The 19,474-nt window shown below is 41.5% G+C and overlaps 1 protein-coding gene across 17 annotated transcripts in view; it reads left to right on the top strand.

Moving 5' to 3' along the window:
- The window catches only part of KMT2C (lysine methyltransferase 2C), a 275,662-nt gene that overhangs the window by 241,384 nt on the left and 14,804 nt on the right, over positions 1–19,474 (top strand). For 8 of the 17 annotated variants that reach the window (XM_068549731.1, XM_068549727.1, XM_068549728.1 and 5 more), the window contains 11 exons: positions 783–861; positions 2,461–2,524; positions 4,331–4,563; positions 7,253–8,962; positions 13,416–13,628; positions 14,323–14,487; positions 15,938–16,079; positions 16,215–16,362; positions 17,878–18,056; positions 18,143–18,279; positions 19,150–19,399. In XM_068549731.1, coding sequence (XP_068405832.1) covers positions 783–861; positions 2,461–2,524; positions 4,331–4,563; positions 7,253–8,962; positions 13,416–13,628; positions 14,323–14,487; positions 15,938–16,079; positions 16,215–16,362; positions 17,878–18,056; positions 18,143–18,279; positions 19,150–19,399 — 3,320 coding nt within the window. The remainder of the gene's footprint in view (positions 1–782; positions 862–2,460; positions 2,525–4,330; positions 4,564–7,252; positions 8,963–13,415; positions 13,629–14,322; positions 14,488–15,937; positions 16,080–16,214; positions 16,363–17,877; positions 18,057–18,142; positions 18,280–19,149; positions 19,400–19,474) is intronic. The other 9 variants (XM_068549742.1, XM_068549741.1, XM_068549735.1 and 6 more) reach the window with 7 other exon arrangements.

Below are 19,474 nucleotides of genomic sequence, written 5' to 3'. Positions count from 1 at the left end.
GAAGGGTAAGCTGGGAGAAAGTGAGAGAGTGGCATGGACACATATATACACTACCAAACGTAAAACCGATAGCTAGTGGGAAGCAGCCGCATAGCATAGGGAGATCAGCTCGGTGCTTTGTGACCACCTAGAGGGGTGGGATAGGGAGGGTGGGAGGGAGGGAGACGCAAGAGGGAAGAGATATGGGAACATATGTATATGTGTAACTGATTCACTTTGTTATAAAGCAGAAACTAACACACCATTGTAAAGCAATTATACTCCAAAAAGATGCTTAAAAAAAAATGTATGAAACTTCTTAATTGAGATACATCTTTCGTTTTAGGATGCAAGAATTTTTTGTAAGCTACCAACTATTTTTAAATGAAGATTGGAACAAATAGTTTTAGTACATAAATTCTAAGAAAATTGTCTTCATTGTATTTTTCATCTGAAAGGCTTGAATTAACTTTGAGGTATAATGAGACGTAAAACCGCGTGGAGCCCCTGGAACAGCCTCGTCGGCATCGCATCGCCGCCCCACTCGTCACTGTGGGGAAAGTCACTTAATCTCTCTGAATCTTCCTCTTCATCAAAAGTAAAATGAGGGTAGTAAGAATCCACACTTCACAGAATTGTGTAGTGAGGTTGGGATACAAAAGAACAGGGCTTTAGTAAATGTTTTTGATGAGGAAGACACTGCCATTACTCTTTCTTCCCTGGAAGATAAAATTGTTAAGCACTTAAAAATAATGTTAGTTCCAAATGCTTATCATTTGATGCTTAGTACTTCCTTTTCACAGGTTCCCCTTTATGGGCCAGTCGGTGACTGGAACACAGACTGGTGATGGCCAGACTCTCCTTCCACAGGCAGTTACTCAGGTACTGCTGCTTGTAACTAGTCGCTTAAGAATGCACGTTTTCCTGTGTCTCTCGCTATTCTTTATGGTGAGGCCTCTTCCAAAAAATAGTAGAAGTCCTAGAACACTGCCAGGATGTACCAATATTATCGGCTCAGCAGAAATAAAGACATTTTATTATTTTTTAAGGGAAAGACAGAGTTTAAAACTTGACAATTTCTGAAAAGGATCCATATATTTAAGGGTAGAAGGTCACTTGGAGGGAAGCCAAATGCTTAGGGTTTGGGGGTTTGCTTTTGTTTACTTCCAACTCCACAGAGATATTTTCATGTCCCGCATTTTAGAATTCATTCATTACATTTAAATGTAAAACTGCTAGAAAATGTAGAAAATAATGATTATAATCATTTTATTTAGATACAGATAGTCATGTTCTACAGTTTATTCCTTGGAATAATTTAGTTTTTGAAATATTTACTGTTCACAATAATCGGCTTTAAAAAGTGTAAATATTTAAATATTTAGTGTCAAGCAATATCCAGGAAAGTAGAACTGCTCATTTCATACTGTGTTTTCTTCTTCCTTTTTTTTTTTTTTTTTTTTTTTTTTTTCCAAATATCTGCCTGGGTGGGGGGAAGAAAGAGAGAAAGCTACCTGTCTTCTTTATGTCTTTTTGGCACTTTCTTTTTCGCCCTGCCAGCTAACACTTCAGATTTATTATGCTGATAATTATATTCTTTTGATTAAAAAAGAGAGACCATCTGACACAGTGGAAAAAGCATAGGCTTCATAGCTGAGTTTTAAAATAATCTGAGTTCCACTATGAGTTTATTGTGCAACTTTGGGCAAATTTTTTAACTTCTGTTTCCTGATCTGTTAAATGTTACACCACCTGCTTTGCAGTATTATTACATGGTTTACATGTAGTGCATTCTGGGTGCTGGTATCATTTTTAGTCATTACCTTGTATACAGCTCATATCTAACAGAATTTGTGACAACTCGGTAAATGCTTTTTCAAAGTTAATTCTATTTATCAGACTGTTGCCAGGGAATTGTGAGATGATGACTGTTTGGTCTCCCTGGAAGATATAAGACATTTAATGAGAAAATAAGAGTAACTTTTTAAATTAGTATATATTTGTTTTATTATTTGTGTCTGTTAGAGATATTGGTTTTTGTTCATAAATAACTTTGTGTTGTGGAGTGGAATTTAGTAAATCTGGAACCCATGTTTCAGTCTTAGTTGCAGAAGAAACCAGGTAGATTTCATCAAAAAGTGGGGTTTTACATGGATCTTTAGCTAAGTATAATACGAACACTATTTGATTTGCCCTACATTATATTTCTGATGAATAACCCCTTACTTCAAACATAATTGTTTTTCAACTGAAATCTAGCAAATATTAACAGTTCAGAGATAGTTTAAAATGTTCAGAAATTAGGTTGTCACCACAAAATTCGTTCTACTTTTTATAAAAATGAAAGTTCTAAAGATGTCATAAGAAATTAAAGTTCTTTTCCCTTTCCATTTCTTTTTTTCTTTTTCATTTTTTTAAAGTTTTTTTTCCCCTTGAACTGAAATGTGGAATAAACCTATTTGTAAATTTTACTTATTTTAGGATGGCAGTATAACACATCAGATTTCTAGGCCTAATCCTCCAAATTTTGGTCCAGGCTTTGTCAGTAAGTATAAATCTAATTAGTTACCTGTTCTCTGGGGATTGCTTGTTTGCACTATATTTGTGTTCTTTTAAAATCTTGGAGTTAGTTTAGGTGTGTTATTTTAAGTCGAAGTGCCCTCATCTTTTATTAAACATCACTGCCCTATTAGGCATCTTTTCCTCAAGGCATGTATTTCATTGCTTTTTTTTTTCTGTGCATGAATAATTATGGTTAGAGGTAAATATTTTAATACAGAAAGATCATCTTCCCCATTCTCTTCAGTGTTGCTGCTGTTTTTGTATATAGATTGGGCACTGTACAATCTGTAGAATTAAACCACTTCTTTTCTAATGACTGTCTGCCTAAGTGACCAGGACGCTAAATGGGAACAACAAAGGGAAAGATAAGCTGGCTTAGCAGCATGGTGTGAAGTCAAGGATGCAGGATGCCATTGATCCTTTCTAGTTACTTTCAGGGGTCCCAAGGTGGTTCAGGATAGCGTTTAAAGTTCTCCCCAAACTGAACCTTTCTGAAATCTTCAGACTGTTTAGCTAACTTTTTTTTCACCATTATTTTTCATTTTGCTCACCTCTGCTCTCCTGGTTCCAGAAACCAGAAAGGCTTTCCTTGCGGTAGGTCTCATTCTACCAGAAGCAGAACTTCTGAAATCTTGTGAAAAAGCCTGTTCTGAAAAATGCCCTTCAAATTTAGTAGACTAGATTTCAAGTTCATACATGTACTGGAACTTCTGGGTTTAAGAACAAACCCAAAGTCTGACCTTTTGAAATTACCCCTGCACTAATTATTATAATTTGCATACATATTCGCATTAAAAACAAGTAAACAGCTGTAACCAACTGGCTTTTTCTGGCTTTATTGCGCCCATTGGCTTTGGTTGGATTCTTATTGTATGGCGATATTCTGTTATCATTGATGTAATTTTTCAGCTAATGTCCTTCTTGGAATTGTATTTATTTATTTCTTTGTCTTAAAGTGAGTCAAAAAGGTATGTTCTGAATTTCACAACCATAAGGTGACTTTTTTTTTTTTGAACTTGGCATCAGTGAAGTAAAGTGCCCTTAAGGAATTAAGAAGGAATATTGCTACAAGATGAAGAGATACAACTATTTGGGGAGATATTTTAATGACAGTCATACAAGTAGAGAAGATTTTACTTGATTAATGGCTTACTTATAGACATATAAATGACAAAATTCATAAAAATTACCAACGTTTTTAACTTACGGATTTCCTCTGAAATCCGTAAGTTTTCTGAAGTCTGAAAACAGACTTCATTTTGGTCCTTTCTAAAACTTTCTAGGTTCCCTCCCTCATAGTTCAGGACATATTTTCACCATTTAGGGGTTTAGGGGAAACCCATAAACTTAGGAAAATTAGCATGGGAAATGATACCTAATCCATGCTCTGGACCTTAATAGGATATGTCTTACTTTGTCTCTTCAAAATCTGTAAAGTTGAATTAATCAAATACAAATATAGTTCAATATATAGTTTGGCTTATGGGTTAGAGAATTTGATAGTTTAGTAGATAAAAAGTGTTCCATTAGATAAGTCTTTTGCTTTTCAAAGATTGGGCTTATAATATTTATAAGTATGAAGTTAGCCTGTGTCCTAAGAACATGCATTCTTTGGTTTTCTTAAATATTTTTCTAAAATCTTCTACTTTATATAGTTATTTACTACTATGTTTTCAAAGTATCTATTACAAGGTCATGATGAAAATGTTTCCTTACAAAATGGATTTGTGTAACTTATATTGGACTCTTTAGAAAATTAACACAGGTGAATTCTAATTTTTTTCCTCAGATGATTCACAACGTAAACAGTATGAAGAATGGCTTCAGGAGACCCAGCAGCTTCTTCAGATGCAGCAGAAATATCTTGAAGAACAAATCGGTGCACACAGGAAATCCAAGAAGGCCCTTTCAGCTAAACAGCGTACCGCCAAGAAAGCTGGGCGTGAGTTTCCAGAAGAGGATGCAGAGCAGCTCAAGCACGTCACTGAGCAGCAAAGCATGGTTCAGAAGCAGCTAGAACAGGTAATAAATCGGTTTGCGAAAGAGAAACAGTTGTTAACGCATAGAATGTTTGGGTCTGTCATTGATTAATTATAAAGGATTTCGATTGGTGTTAAATGGCACACAGAAGTGCACTGTCAAAAGTGACAGCTCTGAGACCTCGTACTAACTGAAGAAATAACCCCTGTCCTTGCCCCAGAGTCGTGGTCACACAGCACATACTTTCAGTAAGCGCCACTGATGAGATAAGTTCTCATAATCCTGACCTAGAAGAACTGTTTTCATACTGGTTTAGCTAATATAGCTGGGGAAATTCAGTTACTTTCCCTGTTCTGGGAAATCACTGTGCAGAGTCTTAGCTTTCCTGAGGACAGCTCATGGGGAGATCATAGGCTTTTCTACTTGGAGTTGACCTTTGCTTTGCCATGTCCTTCGGTTCCCTAGTTTCTGATGGAATTTCAGATAGAGCATTTGAATCATCCTGGTGGGGTTTTTTTTTGTTTTCTCCCCCCCATAGTATGTTTTTATTAGTATTCCTTCTCAATATCATTTTGGTCTTAAAGTACATTGGTGTATCTTACGTAAAGGACTCATTCCTGAAAAATGAGATCATTTTGCTGTTATCTTCCATTATGAACCTGATGTTTCTGAAAATGCTCATACTGAAATATCAGTTATACTCAAGAAGAAGTAAAATTTTAAATTTTTATTTAGCGTTTAGAATGTGTTAAGTGGCCACTCCTAGGTATTTACTCAGATGAATTAAAAACTTAGGTTCACACACAAAGCTCTACACAAATATTGACTGCACCTCTAACACACTCACCAAAAACTGGGAACCCCCGGACTGTCCTTCAGTATCTTGACTGTGGTGATGGCCACACTAATCTCCACCCATGTTAAGGTTCCTAGAATTGTACACCAAAAAAGGTCAATCTTGCTTTTGATTGTCAATTTAAATCTTACTCCCAGCGTTAATAGTGGAAAGGGAGGAGTTCAGAGCAGACTGAATCAGTAAAAATCACAGCAGTGCTTTCTGTGTAGTGAACACAGTTACATGCCCTGTCTTACCTAACGTTCTCTATAACCTTATGAACAAGGTAGTATTATCACCGTTTTACACGTGAGGAATCTGCTGAGTCGTTGTGGAGGTAGGTGACGTAGGTGATCATTGGAGTAGGGATTTCGACTGTGGTGTGTTATCTCCAAGCTATATAGCTCCCACAATAATGTCCCAACGATAAGCTGATTACAATACGATTTCCATTGTTTAAAACCAGGACTATTCTGGAATGAGAGGGTTCCTCTCTCTTTAAATTTACTTTCTGGGGCCATGTTTATGTCAAGTAGAAACGCTTTTAAGGATTTCTTTATAACTTATTTTTAGCCTTTTTGTTGCCTTCTGGTATTTTTAGATAAATTTTTTATGACAAGGGCCTAGTTTTTGCATATCCATGGATCAAACCCTATTGAGAAGCTAATACCGTACTTGGAGAATAGGACACATCGTCTGCTACAACATAGTTGCCAGCAGTCCAGTGCAGTCTTATTAAGATAAGCAATTCATGGCAGTGCTTTTAAGAGGATTTTGAAATGTGGCGGCAAAGGCATGGGTCACCACCTTCCCTATTCCAGTGAGCGTCCCGGTGCTTCTTGTATGTTCGCACTCATCCGCCAGTCCAACGGTAATTCCTCGGTTCTGGCTAGTGAGCCAGTCAGGAAAGAGAAGAAAATAAGTAGCAGTTGCCAGCTACAGGGAAACAGACCAAAACCATTATGTGCAGAGAATATGCTAGTCCGCCTGGGAAACTGTTGAAACTAAGTTGAAAACCTATCAGAACTGGCTCAGTGTGCTAGTACAGTACACAAAAATTGATTGATTTTGGAGGGTATGTACATCATCTTGCACCCCTTTCTCCCAGCTCCCTAAGTGAGGTGGTGTGTCCTCAGGACGCGGGTTGTGTCTGCATTGAGGATTGGTCCGTGGCGTCTGCCCATGAGGGTACAAAGGCTTTTGGGGATTAATTAACGGACACAAGTCAGTCATTATATTAGGAGCCTCTTAGGAACTGTTCAAAACATTACCTCAGAGCTTTTATATATTTCAGAAATTATAATTTGAATATGTTACCCATTAAATTCAAGGAGTTTTATTACCAATCTAGTCTTTTTAACCTGGAGGGGAGGGTGTGGTATATGTACTGGTAATTCATCTTGTCTTAACATGTTGTACACTTCTGTATACTTAAGAAATGAAATCTTAACACGTTTAAATGGTTAAAGTTTGAGTTAAATCTCACAGTTAGTCTAACCTTATATATTAATGTAACTTCTAAGACATCACAATTAGCTGATGCCTGTGTAGCCTTTGTTTATTGTTTTATTTTTCATATGTAGTTTAAATAGTTTATGACTCAGAGAAAGATTTTCTTAAATATTTATTTCAGAAAAATGTGTTTCAAATTTGTTTTTGGTATTTCATATTTAGAAACATCCTATTATTGAAAAGCTTGGCAGTTTTAGCTGATCAGTCCTTCCTCCCTTTTTTTTTTTTTCCCTTGGTGATTTTTGCCATTGCCTAAGCAAGGTATTTTTGCCTCTGCCTGATCTAACTGCCTTCTGTATAACCTCCGCCATAATCGTCAGCCAGTGATTGTATTTGATACCCGTAGCACGTATAAGTGAGTAAGATTTAATTTTGCTCTTCCAGATTCGTAAACAACAGAAAGAGCATGCCGAGTTGATTGAAGATTATCGGATCAAGCAGCAGCAGCAGCAGCAGTGTGCCATGGCCCCGCCCACCGTGATGCCAGGTGTCCAGCCCCAGCTGCCCCTGGTTCCAGGCGGCCCCCCGCCCACCATGAGCCAGCCCAGCTTCCCCATGGCGCCGCCGCAGCTCCAGCACCAACAGCACGCAGCGGTCCTGTCCGGCCACACGAGCCCTGCTAGGATGCCCAGTTTACCTGGATGGCAGCCTCCCGGTGCCCCTTCTCACCTCCCCCTCAATCCTCCCAGGATCCAGCCTCCAGTTGCCCAGTTACCAATAAAAACTTGCCCACCAGCCCCAGGGGCAGTGTCAAATGCAAATCCACAGAGTGGACCACCACCACGGGTGGAATTCGATGACAATAACCCGTTCAGTGAAAGTTTCCAAGAGCGGGAACGTAAGGAACGTTTACGAGAACAGCAGGAAAGACAGCGGATCCAGCTCATGCAAGAAGTAGACAGACAGAGAGCTTTGCAGCAGAGGATGGAAATGGAGCAGCACGGCATGATGGGCTCAGAACTAAGCAGCAGGACACCTGTGTCCCAGATTCCATTCTACACTTCTGACCTGCCTTGTGATTTTACGCAACCTCCAAGACCCCTTCAGCAGCCTCCTCAGCAGCAACAGCAAGCGGGGCCGGTTTTACAGCAGCAGAACATACAGCAAGGGTCTATTAATTCACCCCCGACCCCAAACTTCATGCAAAGCAATGAGCGAAGGCAGATGGGACCTCCCTCGTTTGTTCCTGACTCACCATCAATTCCTGGTGGAAGCCCAAATTTCCATTCTGTGAAGCCGGTACATGGAGGTGTTCCTGGGGCCAGCTTCCAGCAGTCCCCGGTGAGGCCTCCTTTCACACCCGCTTTACCTGCGGCACCTCCAGTGGCTAAGAGCAGTCTCCCCTGTGGCCAAGACCCGGCCGTAAGCCGTGGACAGAGTTACCCAGGATCAGCCCCGTCTCTCATTCAGCTATATTCTGATATAATCCCAGAAGAGAAAGGGAAAAAGAAGAGAACAAGGAAGAAGAAGAAAGATGACGATGCGGAGTCTACCAAGGCACCTTCTACCCCGCATTCGGACGTAACCGCTCCACCAACCCCGGGTGTCTCGGAAGCTGCCTCTGCTCCCGCCGTGAGCACACCCGGCGAGCCCCCTCCGCAAGGAGAACCCGAGTCAGCGGAATCAGGCGACCTGTCACCTCCTGACCCGGCAGCGGGCCCGCTGTGCACAGAACCGGAGAACAAACTGCCCAGCGGTGACTTCGCACGAGGAACCCCAGGTCAACAGACCTGTGCGAGTTCAGAGGTGGATAAGCGCCCCATCGACGCCCCTGCCCCCACTGGGGAGATGAAACTGGAGTCAGCTGAGCCGGAGCAGCGCCCGGGCCCAGATGGGCCTGAACTGGAGGAGCGCCCTGGGGATCGGGCCAAAGAAAGGGCTGTGGCCGGCGCTGCCTGCCCGGGGCAGAGTCCTCCCCGACCTGCCGGCGCTCCTGCTGCCAAAGGAGATTCAGGCAATGAGCTTCTGAAGCACCTGCTGAAAAATAAAAAGGCATCTTCCCTTTTAAATCAAAAACCGGAAGGGAGTTTTTGTTCAGAAGACGACGGTACGAAGGATAGCAAACTGGTTGAGAGGCAGAACCCAGCCGACGTGGTAAGTGTGGCTCAGGAAAACAACTTACTTTTTTCCCCTTTTATTTTAAATTATGGTTACAACAGATTAGTGCCAACTGCTGTATTGATTTCAACGCCATTTTATAACCTTTTTACTCTGGAGTAAAAAAAACGCGGACCTCATGTTTTGGTTTATACCCATAAACTATATCAAGTAATAATTTGTTTACTGTATTTTTCAAAAATCAGAGAGCTGTAGGGTCATGCGTTTCATATGTAACATATTCCGGTCAGCTGATTTATCACCACATCGAGTTGACCTAACTAAAGCAAAGAAGTAAACACCTACACGTCCTAATTGCAAATAGAGTGCGGTTTCCATTAACCTCTTTGAAATACAGAAAATAGCTCACGCACCCTGTTAATACCCCTGGGGACTCTCAGGAATAACCCATATTGGGAATCCATTCTGTTGCAAAGTATTAATACTTAATGTTATACAAACGCAGTTTTACAGGTAGATGCTGTTTTATCTTTGTGGTTTTCCAAGTGTCGATATTTTGCCCTTTTCAAGTTTCTTTTTTTAAGTTTTTTTTTTTAAGTGTTAGACTTTTTTTTTTTTTTTTTTAATTTATTTTATTTTATTTTATTTTTGGCTGCGTTGGGTCTTTGCTGCTGCGCGCGGGCTTTCTCTAGTTGCAGCGAGCGGGGGCCACTCTTCGTTGCAGTATGCGGGCCTCTCCTGTTGCGGAGCACGGGCTCTAGGCTCAAGGGCTTCCGTAGTTGTGGCGCACAGGCTTAGTTGCTCTGCAGCATGTGGGATCTTCCAGGACCAGGGATTGAACCCGTGTCCCCTGCATTGGCAGGCGGATTCTCAACCACTGTGCCACCAGGGAAGTCCCCTTTTTAAGTTATAAAACATTGGATTTGCTTTTGTTTTTTCATTTGTATGAAGAACTTTGCTGTAAATATACCTTTACAAGATTCGATCTCCTGCATTTCAGTGAACTTCCTTGACATACTTCCCAAACCCGGGTTTTCTAGGTTGCAGGAATCGGCTAACTTGTCTTATCTTTCACATGCTACACTACCATATGGCTATTGTGTTCACAAAGCTTTCCCTGTAGTGCTTCTCAAATTAGATTTTAAATTTTTCATTTTTTTAATTGAGTGAGGTGGAGCGCTATATTTAGTTGTCCAAATTTGCAGTTTTAGGATTGTTAGTGAAGCCATTTGTTTTGCAAGTCTTGGCTTACTCTTTGTTTTATTTGTCCGATTCAGTAGAGGTTGAGTGGTAACCCCACAGAGTCATGTAATTTTTGTAAATTTTGGCGGTGATAACGTTTTCAGTCATATTTGTCATCAGCAGATAGGCCTGATCTCTAGCTTCTTTGTCCATTGCATCCTCTGCCCCTAGGAATACCGGGCTACTTGCAGGCCCTGAGTGTCTTTCTGATTTTACCCTTCCATATATGGCCATACGCTGCTGTTTCTGCCTGCTCTGCTCTCCCATCTTTTTTTTTTTTTTTTTTTTTTTTACATCTGGCCAATATCTGTATCTTTTAAGACTCAGTTCTGGAATCGTCTTCCCCAGATACCTTACTCAGCTCAGCCAGTCTCACATAAGTGAATGCCCGTGTGCTTGCATAGCAGTTTCTCTAGTACCACTGAGCATAGACGGCTCCTTGAAGGGTGTAGACGGCGTCCTGAGCACCTTTCTGTCTCTATGCCTTTCTATCTCAATACCACATAGTTGGTACTCGGTGGAGTTAGGTCCTAATACTGGTGATTATATGTAAAAAAATATTTATATTGGGTGTTATGATAGAAAAAGGGATGAGGTCAATTAGTATATGTATAAATGTTTGGACTGTCACATGTTCTCATATCCATCTGGGAGGGCAGCAAGGGGCGGGGGCCCTGGATTACTAGGGGTAATGTGGTTACATTCTAGGGGTTACAGTGTGCTCAGCGCTTGCCCTGAGGTACGGCAGGCACAATTATTATTCCCATTTGACAAATGATGAAATTCACCTACTTTCTAGTCACACTTAAGGCAGAATTGTTGTGGCAGTAGCTGGACAGGCCCAGTTTTTCCTCCGTGCTGAGGACATGTGTTTTCTCACACATAAGCTGGCATTAGTTGTAGTGTAGGGGTAAAGCCTTGGGGGGCTTTGAGAGCTCACATCACTCAGCTTGTGTCAAATCCATGTCTCACCTCTTTCCAGCGTGCAGCCTGGGCAGGTCAAGCTTTCTGTGCCTCAGTTTCCTCATCTGTAAAACAGGATTAATAACGCTCCCTGTTACTGGGTTGCCACAGGGATTAAAGGAATTAGAGTACACCTTGTGCTTGTGATATGAATAAAAGGTGGTGCATACCCATGACTACCAATGACATATCTAGGAATTTTACGAGAGGAATGTAAAATTCTAATATGTGCAAAGGTGTGACCACATGAATAGCTAATGAATGACTTTATCTTTACTAATAGGTAAAAATGAGAGAAAACAACCTAAATCCACTACTGTAGTTGTTGATTGGATTATTGTTTCTGTATATCTATATCTGAATATACAGATTTTTTGCAGCCATTAACATTTGTTATGCATGAATGTTTAATGTCACGGGGAACAAACCACATGTCAAGTTTAAAAGGCAACCACCAGAATAAAAGAATATTGAGTGTGATTCATTGTGTTTTTAACAAAATATATGTAGGCATAGATAAAAGATCGAACACAAGTACATTAAAATGTGAACTGTTCCTATCTCAGGCAAACTTTTGGATGGTTTTTAATCTTTTGTGTTCTTCTGTAATTAAAAGTATTCTTTGAACTGCAGTACCAGCTGCTCTTCAGGGTGGTTGTGGGGATTGGCGAAGTCTGTTAGGCGCTTAGAGTGCCTGACCCTGCTGCACGCCTACTAAGCGGCTGCGTTGTTCTTCTCTTATAAGCCAGTCAGAAGTGCTCGGGCCCTGCTCTGTGCTTCTCACAGTGCAGTCCTGGGGGGTTGGCAGCCTCAACCTTACCCGGGAGCTTTTTAGGATACGGGATGTTGTGCCCCCAGCACAGGTGGACCAGTCAGAATATGCTTTTCAACAAGGTCCCAGGTGATTCGCATTCCTACGGACATGAGAGGCATAGCTCTAGGCCAGGGTTCTCTGAACTTTAATGTGTCAGAATCACCTGGAGGGCTTGTTAAAGGTTTGGGTTCAGTAGGTCCGGGGTGGGACCAGAGAACGTGCGTTTCTAACCATCCTAGGTGGCGCTCATTCTGCCGCTCTGGGGACCACCGTTTGAGAAGCACCGATCTAGCCCTGGGATGGGCGCTGTGTTCCTGCTTCCGTCTCCCCTCTTTTTTGTACGAGCCAGCAATGGTTTTTACACTTTTTCATGGTTGAAGAAAATCCGAAACAGAGTAGTGTCTCACAACATGTGAAAATTATATGAAATTCAAGGTTCAGTGTCCATGAATTTAAAACATCTTATTAGACCATAGCCTAGCTCATTAGTTTATGAATTGTCTGTGGTTGATTTTGCAGTACCAGGGCAGAGAGTTGAGTAGCTATGTTTACTCTTTGGCCTTTTACAGAACAACTTTGCCATCCGTGCTCTAAGTCATTTAGATATATGTAAATGGAAACTATAGTCTGCAGACCCTCAAAGAGTCAGTGCAGAGCACAGTAAAATAAGTTTAGCAACTATAGTTGCCTATAGCAAAGTATAGCTGTCAAGTTTAGAAATAATGGCCCCTAAAAATAGTCCCATATTTTTAAGTATTGATAGTACTACCCTTAAAAACCTCTTTAAGGACTGGTTTGTTCTTAGCCATAGAGACAAAAGTTAAAGAAAAGGCTTATTTGCTGTCATATAGGTCCTCTTTTATTTTTAAGTATGTAGCAGTTATTATTCAGTCAAATGTATGACCATGAACTAATTTGAATGAACAATGTTGTTTGTTTTTAGTGATCTCTGAGGCTAGCTGTTCCTCTCAACTGAGATGCATAGGCTGTGAAGCTTTTCTGGAGCTTAGCAATGGTGCCCGCATACCTTGTATTTCACCCATTCCTAAGGGGAGCCCAAATAAGGCCCCAGGACCACCACGCAGAGACCACCACAGCCATCTAGCTTAGAGCACCCCTTCCTCCACAGCCGCCAGTGGGCAGGAATAAGGAGCTCCGGGCTGTCACTGGCACAAGTATGGGCAGGCCTGAGGAGTAATGCTTCCTCTGAAAGGGAGAATAGCCACACTTAAAAGAGTTCTGCTCTCTCCTCAAGCTTTGCAGCTTACTGATTTCCATACTTGAGAATCATGTTTCAAAAAAGGGATGCTGTTTTCAGAAAACAGGCCATTTGATGCCACCATTTTCCCTCCTTAACTTTGGGTACCCACGTTAGGAATGTTGTGTCTTAGGATGGAACTGGATTAGCAGGAACTGGAATTCAAGCGTGTGGACAGTTCACTTATTTCTTAACCTTTCCAATTACATTAGCAAACTTTGGGGGCTCAAGTGCAAGGTGGTTTTGGATGTGGCAACAGCCAGTTGCCACAAACAGATGGAGGAAGTGAAACCAAGAAACAGCGAAGCAAAAGGACTCAGAGGACCGGAGAGAAGGCAGCACCTCGGTCGAAGAAAAGGAAAAAGGAAGAAGAGGAGAAACAAGCGATGTTCTCTACCACCGACACCTTTACCCACCTGAAGCAGGTGAGTCTTTTGGAGCAGCCCCTTTAAAAATTCAAGGAAGTGAGACATCAGATGCTTTTTCAACCCTGTTAAACTGAAACTTTCCCGAAAGTAGAGAGTTAAGGGGTAAAAGACATCTCAACAAGCAACCTAATAGATTTCCTATTTGCAAGCAAACTTGCACCTTATCCTATTGGCACCCCAAAATTTTAGTAAAATAGATGGATTGGTTGGCGCTGGTCAAGATTTACTTATGTTCAAAGGAAGCAGCCTCAGCACCAAGAAAAATTCTGTCCACGTTACTTGTGACTCCGGATGCAAAGAAACACAGGCATTGGTCTCTCCCCCTAGTAGAGTGCATTCTTACACCTTTGTGGCTGTTACAGAAGGTGGGGAGACAGCTGCTGAAGAGTGCCATTGGGGGCACCTAGCCTCAGTTCAGCCCTGATTCTTGCTGAGCGAAGATAAGGAAGGTGTTTTTCTTGTTCGAAGCCTGGCAGCATCCCTTTAAGACAGATGAGAAAAAGGCTCATTTTTAAGTATATCTCAAAGATTCTATAGTCTCTCTCACTTATTCCAGCATTTTGATACTTGAAATTTTTAAGTCTTATTTTTCTCAAGCCTTATTTGACTAAGTTGCCTTGGGTCTTAGAAAAATTGAGAAACACTTGTTTTGTTTATCGTGTACATTACTCTTAAATGTGTTTTTCAATAGCAGCTCTCTCTGCTCCCTCTAATGGAACCAGTCATTGGAGTGAACTTTGCCCACTTTCTTCCTTACGGCAGTGGCCAGTTTAATAGTGGGAATCGACTTCTAGGAACTTTTGGCAGTGCTACCCTTGAAGGGGTTTCGGATTACTATTCTCAGTTGATCTACAAGGTATGTTTCTTTGCCAAGGTGTTACCTTGCTTCCTCTTTGGATGCCATATCAGAATTGGTAGAGCTTGTCTTGTTTTTCCATCTAGTTTACATCTATCTAATCTTCCAAGTTCCATTTAAACTCTAGTTCAACTAAAAGGTTAAAATTTTACCAGGTAAAGTGTTTCCAATATGAACATTTGAAATTTTTGTATAGGTCAGAATACAAATTGTGAAAAACATCCATTGTATATTTCTATGGTAGGGAAAATATTTATTTTCCTATAATCTTTATTAACTCTTAAGATGACTCCAAATTCATAGTAAATAGAGTAAAAAAAATGTAGTTAGGGATTTACCCTGAAAAATACAGTGAAAAAACCTAAAAATGTATTTTGTCTAATAATTTAGGTACTAATTGCACCTGTGCATTAATTCTTAGGCTGCAAAAATAATATCAAACTGAACCAAGTTTATCTTTTGGTAATACTTTTTTAACAAAGTTGTATGATAGGCTCATTAGATACTCTTTACTTCACATCTGACTTGTGTAAAGTGATCTTTTTTGCAAAAAATATTTGAGAGTATCATCAGTTTTTCTGAGGGCTTCTCTTCTTTAGTATTAAAATCATTCTCTTGTGATATTCCATTTATTATCGTTGTTGGCTTTTCTCTTCAGTTAGAACCTCTCCTAACTCTTGTAAATGCCTTCTCTTCTGATGCAAGCTGTTCTCCACGCAACTTCATCATCTTCAGAAATCCTAGATCTTTGCAAGATTTGTAATTTTACCTTGCACTTGATTTGCACGGTATTATTGGTAGATTCCCAGCAGTCCCTGAGAGACTAGTCAATGAATCAATGACAAATTGGTGACAGACGTTAAGCAGGGAGAAATGTTTGGGGGGAAACCACATTTGTTAAGGTTCAGTCCATTTAGTTATTATTGCTACTCCTTTTGCTTCTTCCTGAGATTTTAGACAATCCAGATTCTAATATCTAAGATACAAGTTGCAGTTATGGATTAGGATCTTAAATTCTCAAGTTTTTGATAGAACTGGGGCATATCTTAATTTAATAAAGGAATTTTTTGAGAACTCTCTACAATTTATTGGTCGAATTTTAAAGCTATCCTTCACTGGCTTTAACAGTGAAACTTGAAAAGAGTTGTATAGAATCAAATCAGGCACAGTATAAATTTGCTTTCTTAATTTCAAAGCTAAGTACTCAAGCTGGGGAAAGTGAGCCAGTGGGTGGTATGTCCAGAGGATTATGGGTATTTGTTCCACTGAAATGCCTCCTGGCCTGTACGTTTCTTTTTCTTCTTGGTGTGCATTTTAGGAATGAAGGTGCCTCTGATTACATTTCTGTACCTTGCCTCCCTGTGCTGAAAATTCACAGAACTAAGTTTTAGCAAGGTCGTGGCCTATTTGCTCAGTAGCATATAATTTAAAATTTTTTGGTCTCCTGCAGCAGAATAATTTAAGTAATCCTCCAACACCCCCTGCCTCTCTTCCTCCTACACCACCTCCTATGGCTTGTCCGAAGATGGCAAATGGTTTTGCAACAACTGAAGAACTTGCTGGAAAAGCTGGAGTATTAGTGAGTCATGAAGGTAGGATGCCAAGCCTCCAAGTCTTGTACCTTTGAGGAGTTTGCCGGCTGTGTGTGGTGAAATGGCAGTCGGATTGTAAAGTTTACCCATTACCAGTTTTGACTGACTTATGATTTTGTGTTTTTGCTCTTCCAGTTACCAAAAGCCTAGGACCTAAACCATTTCACCTGCCGTTCAGACCGCACGATGACTTGTTGGCCAGAGCGATTGCTCAAGGCCCAAAGACAGTGGACGTTCCTGCTTCACTCCCAACACCGCCTCATAATAATCAGGAGGAATTAAGGTAGAAGTTCCTTTTTCTCAAGTATTTTTTAGTTATTTCGTTTATTAAAAAATGTATATGTGTTTGTATATAGCATAATGTCTGTAGGAAAAGCATGTAAAAACACTTAAAAGGTGAAATTTGGTGAATAATTTTCTTCAGAATTGAAAGTTTATAAAACATTCTTACTATTAAAAAGAATTCATTTGTGCACTTTAGAAATGTCATATTGATATAGGAGGTTCAACAAGTAATAATGATCGAATAGACATTAAGGCATTGGGACTCTCCATGCAAAATATTTCAAAGATCATTGTCCTTTATAAGCTGTTAATGTGATTTACTGGGTTTATTGATGTTTGCAGATGTCAAAATAAAAGAGCGACAGTCACAGAGCAGAGCATGCTTTTGTGGAAGAGAATTTAAGGGCTCTCCTGTCCGCAGTTTGTAACTCCTTTGTGTCAGTTCTTTAGCCCCAGGATTCTGATTAGGGAACATCAGCTTCTCCTAGTAGATAGTCACAACCCAGCCATTTAGATCCAGGGGGGAGGTTCTTCTATAGCTCATCAAATTATTCTCTCTTCTTGGAAAATCTGCTAACCACCCTCTCTTTGATAAGACGTCATTTGACTAAGACCCTTTACTGTACAAACGAGAAGACTGCGGACCAAGGGGAAGTAACTTGTCCAGAGTTAGAACCCAGCTCTTTGTCTCTCCTGGACCTTACCGCTAGATGTATGCCGGAGTTGTCACTCAGGAGCAGCTGTGGGAGGTGGCCTCCTGGATGTGCGTGTCTGGGGCCCACTCCTGGGTTTCACAGGGGCTCCTTGGAAGCCTCTCTTGGGTCTCCTGTTAATGCTGCTTCTCACAGTGTTCCTTCAGCCTGGCAGCGTCTCCTGTGGGGTGGGGTGGGCGGTGTGAGACCCCAGGTTCTCGAGCTGCCGTACAACGTTTAGCCCAAGACCACACTCACCCTACAGCCCCATTTGCCTTGGTAACCTTTAGCTTCTGGGACTAGACCAGTCTCTTCCTTTTTTCACTTCGCTTTATCAGTTAAGAAAAATGAAGGCCTGTGAAGCCATAATGGCCAGGTTTTTTCCGTCTTGCCACTGTAAGTAAACAGCAGCCACAGGAGAGTTCTGTGCACGCGTGCCTGGGTGTGTGGTGGACTGCTCTTTCCTTTTTCAGCCACAGGAGTGTTCCCTAGTCTCAGTGATCTGGAGCTTTGCAAAGGTGTGAGTATCCATTCTTTCTATGCTGTGTTATAATCTCAACGTCTTCCTCCTTTGGCAGGTCTTTAAACTTGGATGCTAAAGCTTTAGTCAGAAGGAAACATACCATGTGAATTACTTGATAGTGAGACATACTTCTTATTTTTTTTCCCAAGAGATGTCCTGTCTGGCCCTGAGCTGAATCTTTGGCTTCTCAGCTTGTTGCCACTGTCCAAAGGTCACACACGTAGACAGGGCTGGGCTGGTGTGGGGAGCCCCCAGCGGCGGCCTTGCACCCGCTGATGTGTGTTTATTCTGCTCCCAGGATACAGGACCACGGGGGTGACCGGGACACCCCTGACAGTGTTGTGCCCTCATCCTCTCCTGAGAGTGTGGTCGGGATGGAAGTGAGCAGATACCCAGACCTGTCCCTGGTCAAAGAGGAGCCTCCAGAGCCCGTGCCGTCGCCCATCATCCCAATCCTCCCGAGCAGCACCGGGAAAGGTAGGGGGCGCCGTGCGGTGGGAGGGTTGGCTAATGTGAATGCGTAGAAAAGCTGTTAACACTCAACTCATCCTTCCTTTTTTAAGGGTTGGAATCTAGAAGGAATGACATCAAAACTGAGCCGGGCACTTTATTTTTCACGTCACCTTTTGGTTCATCACCAAATGGTCCCCGATCGGGTCTCATATCTGTGGCAATCACTCTGCATCCTACAGCTGCTGAGGTAAAGATGGACTGGCTGTTGGACGTTGTAGAATATTACCCATTTCTGAAGGAGTGTCAGGTGGCTCCCAGTGACACGTACAGCTGGGTCACCACGGATAAAGATTAAGGTTAGGGCTTGGCTCAGCAGTCCCTTCAGACATCTGCGCTGCCGTGAGTACTAGAAATTGATCTCAGCCTCAGTCAAGACAAAAAGGGCAAATCGAAGTCAGAGATCTCATTTTTTTTTTACTAAAGAATGTATATGGTAGAGAACTCTTCAGAGAGTTGATAACTGTTTACACGTAGAAAATGAAGCAGTGAAGAACTTTGTCAACGGTGAAAGTTTTCCAGAAGCACTGTGTTCAGGTGGCAGCTGCTCATATCAAACACTAGTACATGGCTGAGGATTTTTGTAAACTCTTACTTCTTGATGACATTTCGCTGGCCACCAGACTCATAGGCCATTGACGGGGCGTCTTGGTCACCCGCAGAACGTAACAGTGGCAAGTTCTCGTGGACTGTGTCAGACTTCTGCCCAGAGCTGGGAGAGTCCACCTGAAGGAAGCTTCTGACCAGCTGTAAAAACCAGGACGAGGTTTATAACTCATTCCTTGAATTAAAATGTCTAAAATCGTTTAATGTTCTCTCAGATATTTAACATTAATTGGAATCCCTGTATGAGGATTTCTGTATATGGAAGCTTTGTTTGGGTATTGGCCCATTAAAACCCTTTTTCCCCGCCGAGACTCTTAAGTCTAAATAAAAATGGTTGGATTTGCTTTGAGGTGTACGCACCATGCAGATAGCATTTATCCTAGTGTGACTTTTTCTTCAGTGGTTCTCTGTTGCCTTCTGGGTGGGTAATGCAGCATTTGCAATTTTGTTTTAGAACATTAGCAGTGTTGTGGCTGCATTTTCCGACCTCCTCCACGTTCGGATTCCTAACAGCTACGAGGTTAGTAATGCTCCAGATGTTCCATCCATGGGTTTGGTCAGTAGCCACAGAGTAAACCCAGGTTTGGAGTATCGACAGCGTTTATTTCTTCGTGGGCCTCCACCAGGATCTGCAAACCCTCCCAGACTAGCCAGCTCTTACCACCTGAAGCAGCCTACTGTGCCCTTCCCTCCAGCAAGCAATGGTGAGCTGGTTTACATTTTGTTAACCCCAGATTCATTTTTGATTCAAAAGTTACGCCGCTTCTCTTTAAGATCTC

Source organism: Eschrichtius robustus, chromosome 8 (assembly GCF_028021215.1).
Source record: "Eschrichtius robustus isolate mEscRob2 chromosome 8, mEscRob2.pri, whole genome shotgun sequence".
Taxonomy (NCBI): domain Eukaryota; kingdom Metazoa; phylum Chordata; class Mammalia; order Artiodactyla; family Eschrichtiidae; genus Eschrichtius; species Eschrichtius robustus.
The sequence above is the reverse complement of the archived record's forward strand: the minus strand, read 5'-3'. Positions and strand labels throughout refer to the sequence as shown.